The sequence below is a fragment of the Ursus arctos genome, unplaced genomic scaffold, assembly GCF_023065955.2.
Source record: "Ursus arctos isolate Adak ecotype North America unplaced genomic scaffold, UrsArc2.0 scaffold_5, whole genome shotgun sequence".
NCBI lineage: Eukaryota > Metazoa > Chordata > Mammalia > Carnivora > Ursidae > Ursus > Ursus arctos.
The window spans coordinates 5,772,550-5,774,947 of record NW_026623067.1 but is presented as its reverse complement, the minus strand read 5'-3'; the positions used below and the strand labels follow the sequence as shown (position 1 = coordinate 5,774,947).

At 36.2% G+C, this 2,398-nt stretch overlaps 1 protein-coding gene across 1 annotated transcript; it reads right to left on the bottom strand.

Annotated features, from left to right (window-relative positions):
* Positions 1–1,169: 1,169 nt before the first annotated feature.
* LOC113261858 (olfactory receptor 14A16-like) lies at positions 1,170–2,102 on the bottom strand. The gene has a single exon (XM_026508179.4). It carries the CDS (start codon positions 2,100–2,102, stop codon positions 1,170–1,172), a length of 933 nt encoding a protein of 310 aa, XP_026363964.3.
* Between the last annotated feature and the right edge of the window lie 296 nt (positions 2,103–2,398).

Below are 2,398 nucleotides of genomic sequence, written 5' to 3'. Positions count from 1 at the left end.
TGAGAAGAATAGGTATTAACTCTTTTTTAAATATTTGGTAGAACTCCCCTGTGAAGACTTCTGACCCTGGATTTTTGTTTGTTGAGAATTTTTTTTTCTGATTCAATATCTTTGCTGGTATTTGTACATTCATGTTTTTCATTTCTTCCTTTTTGAGTGTGTTACTGTACATGTTTCTAGGAATTTATCCATTTTTCCAGATTTTCTGATTTTTTGGCACATAATTTTTCATAATATTCTCAGGCAATTGTTTATTGCTATTTCTCCTCTCTCATTTGTGATTTTATTGATTTGGGTCCTTTTTCTTTTATTTTTTATAATTCTGGCTAAGGGTTTATCAATTTTATTTTTTTTCAACCTGGCACTTGTTTTAATATTAATATAAGCCCTCTATAATTAAGATATGTTTTATTGGCTTTCCTCTGTTTTTATCCGCCAAGAAACAGACTCTTAACTATAGAGAACAAACTAATGGTTACCATAGGGGAAGTGGATAGGGGGATGGGTTAAATTGGTGATAGGAATTAAGGAGGGCAAATGTAATGAGCACAGGTTGTTATATGTAAGTGTTGAGTCACTAAATTCTACACCTGAAACTGATATTACACTGTATATTAAGTGACTGGAATTTAAATAAAGACTTGAAAAATTATTACTGCAAGCATATGTATCTCTTTAAAGTAAAGTTAAATTTTTGTATATCCGTGTCTTCTCACTAAATTTCAAGGACACATGTGATGCCAGAAAATAGAATATAATAGGCGTGAGTAAGAAAAGCGGAAGACAGATGGAAAAGAGCAGTGTTGTTTTTTGTTTGTTTGTTTTGTTTTGTTTTTGTTTTTGTTTTGTTCTGCCTTGTTGGTGAAGTGAAATCAGCATAATTTGAAATTAAACACTAAAACATGCACAATTTAGTGACATTTAATACATTCACAATGCTGTACAGGTATCACCTACCTTTGTCTATTTCTTTTCATTTGAGAATGCATTATGCATATTATGTCATGTCATTATACATATTGCTTTTCCTAAGAGTTTAATGAATACAATGAGATTTTTTATGATATTCGTACTCTACATATCCAATGTTATCACCAGACTATGCAACAGATTGTTCATATAATTATGTCCATGAATATATAGATCATGTTGTCTGTGATATTAACTCCTTATTTTGATAGATTGTATCTGTTCATTATCAATTTCCTTAGTGCCATCTTTATATCCTTATTTCTCAGACTGTAGATGAGGGGGTTCATGGTGGGTGGCACCACAGTATAGAATACAGAAATGAGCAAGTCTAAGAGTGATGGAGATTTGGGTAAAGGATGCAAATAGGCAAAAAATCCAGAAGAGAGAAACAGAGTCACAACAAGGAGGTGAGGCAGACATGTGGAGATAGCTTTGTGCCTGCCTTCTTTGGAGGGCATCCTTAGCACAGTGGAGAATATATAAATGTAAGAAATATCAATAAACACAAAACAGCCAAAATCTAACACCAGGCTGAGCCCAATGACTACTAATTCCCCAATATTATATGAACAGGCAAGAGAGAGCAGTTGTGGGACATCACAGAAGAACTGATGAATTTCAGGAGGCCCACACATGGGTATGGAAAAGGTAGAAGCTGTATGCAGAATTGCATTGAGACCTCCACTGAACCATGAAGTGGTGACCATCTGCACACAGGCTCCGTGGCCCATGATGATGTCATATCTGAGAGGATGGCAGATGGCAACATAGCGGTCATAGGACATGACTGTGAGGAGTGCTACTTCTGTACTGGCTAAGAGAAAGAAGAAAAATACCTGTGAAACACATCCAAGGAATGAAATTGTGTTATGATTCATTAGAGAGTTCATGATGGATTTGGGGACAGTGATGGAAATCAGGCAGAGATCCAGAAAGGACAAGTTTTTCAAGAAGAAGTACATAGGGGTGTGGAGCCGATGATCCTTGGTGGTAAGGGTGATAATGAGAAGATTCCCCAGTAGAGCTGCCAGGTAAGTTAGCAAAAATAGCACTGCGTGTAAGATCTGGAACTCCCTAACATCAGAGAAGCCCATGAGGAAGAATGTGCTCTCGGAGGTGAAGTTGTCCATTTCTCTTGATGTTTAATCAGTTACTCTAAAAAAAATAAAGTAAGCAACTTAAGACTCAGTTGAGAAGAATTTACTATTGTATTTTCTCAATTTCCCTTTCTCTTACTGTCATATGCAACTATCAAAATATATAAGACCACGTGAGACTAACACCAGAAAGCCTCCATTGACGTCATTGAACCACAGTTGATCACACTGCAGTATGACTGAAAGGGGTGTCAGTCCTTTCCAAGTCATCTACCTCATCCACCTATCTAGATCAAGAACTACACTCTGTATCTCACTCAGATGGAATT